This window comes from Propithecus coquereli, unplaced genomic scaffold, assembly GCF_000956105.1.
Source record: "Propithecus coquereli isolate 6110/MARCELLA unplaced genomic scaffold, Pcoq_1.0 Scaffold124, whole genome shotgun sequence".
Classification (NCBI taxonomy): Eukaryota; Metazoa; Chordata; class Mammalia; order Primates; family Indriidae; genus Propithecus; species Propithecus coquereli.
The window spans coordinates 33,978-35,633 of NW_012136525.1; the positions used below are offsets into that span (position 1 = coordinate 33,978).

General features: G+C 30.9%; 1 protein-coding gene across 1 annotated transcript in view; it reads left to right on the forward strand.

Annotated features, from left to right (window-relative positions):
* Positions 1-1,656, forward strand: part of LOC105805004 (ovostatin homolog 2) — a gene marked incomplete at its 5' end in the record, with an annotated part of 125,418 nt that overhangs the window by 359 nt on the left and 123,403 nt on the right. Inside the window, 2 exons of the mRNA XM_012637784.1 lie at positions 668-777; positions 1,114-1,272. Of these exons, the coding sequence (XP_012493238.1) occupies positions 668-777; positions 1,114-1,272 (269 nt within the window). The remainder of the gene's footprint in view (positions 1-667; positions 778-1,113; positions 1,273-1,656) is intronic.

Consider the following 1,656-nt stretch of genomic DNA (forward strand, 5'->3'; position numbering starts at 1 on the left):
AAAAAGAGGAAAGTGAGATTTAATTTGGGGCAGGGAAAACAAATTCAATTTCTAATTATTTCTTGTTACTTAGAAAGAGTTTGGGATTGTATTATTTATAAAGTGCTTTATATAAATATACTTGATCAATATTGTGACGGCACTCACAATGGGTAAATTTGTCACATTTATAGTGTTGTTAATAGTAACATAGCTGGATATATTTAACTCTGCTTATTCACTTGTTTAGTTGATATCACAAGGCATTTCTATTTACTTTGCTATCAAATATTGTTCCAATCTGGTAAAAGTCTAAATAAACAGTTATTTTGCAGGCATAAGAAAGATTTCAGAAAGCCTTATATTTGACATTCTCCATCATAAAGAGAGTCAAAAGCCAGAACTGAATAGACTGGTAGGAGGCAGGAACTTAAGAGCTTTTTCTCTTGCTTCTGATTCAAATATTTTCATATTAATTTCATTCTTCAATTTGAAGTATTTTATAACCAGATAATGTAGAATGTGCTGGAAATATACTTCGGAGCATTCACACCTCTTTTTCAATATAAAACAAGAATAGAATTCTGTGTATAGAAAGTTCTCACAGGTACCCTAAGCTTTGTTCTTTTTAATTTTTTGTTCAAACAATTAAATCCTCACTAACACTGTGTTTCATCATCTCTTACAGGTGTGCAGATCAGTGAAAAGACTTCTATTTCTGTCACTCAGTCTCTTGGAAGTGTGAACTTTGAGAACATGGACACTTTCTATAGAAGAGGGATTCCTTATTTTGGAACTGTAGGTTTGACTAAAAAAATACATGTTCCCCTTTCTTTTTTTCTGAATCATAGATTGCCCTTTGGACATTTCTGGCCACTTTTTTCCTACTTTCATGATACATTTTTAGCATTACCGTGTCTGAAATATTGAAAAAAGTCCTAGGCTGAAAAAAAGCAATAGATAAAATTATAGCTGTTTCCATATTTTATGCACGTATATTTAATAGAGCATCTTGCTGTCTATTAGAGTTTAAGAAAATTTTAAGTGATTGCATTTATGAATAGAAAATTTGTTTTCTGTAGAAATGTGAAAATTTGGTGTTTTAAGAATATTAATACTTCTTTTTTTGCACAGCTTAAATTTTCTGGTCCCAATGATGTACCTATGGTGAGCAAGTTGTTGCAACTGAATCTCAATAACAAATTTATAGGAAATTACACTACAGATGAGAATGGTGAAGCTCAATTTGCCATTGACACTTCAGATATATTCGATCCGGAGTTCAACCTGCAAGTAAGACATCAAAGAGTTGGTATAGACTGTCAGATATCCCATAGAGGATTTGAATGTTAGGAATTCTAACAATTAGGAATTTCTTAAAAGATAATTTGAATCGAGAATATATTTTTTAAAAGTTTTAAAATTTAGCTTATTTCACATGATTTGCTTATTCATTAAATAACATATGAGAATATTTGTTCAAGAGGATGAGATGCTCACAATCTATTATAATTGTTATAATTCTCCAATGACCAGTATTTTCCACTGAGAAACCAGAAGTAGCCCATGAAGATGATTTTGACTTTTAGATCATTTCATGCATAGATCGGGGGGAGGGGTAATATGATTTCTTTTTTTTCTGCTGCTTAAACAGAATTTTGCAGTTAAACAATTTAT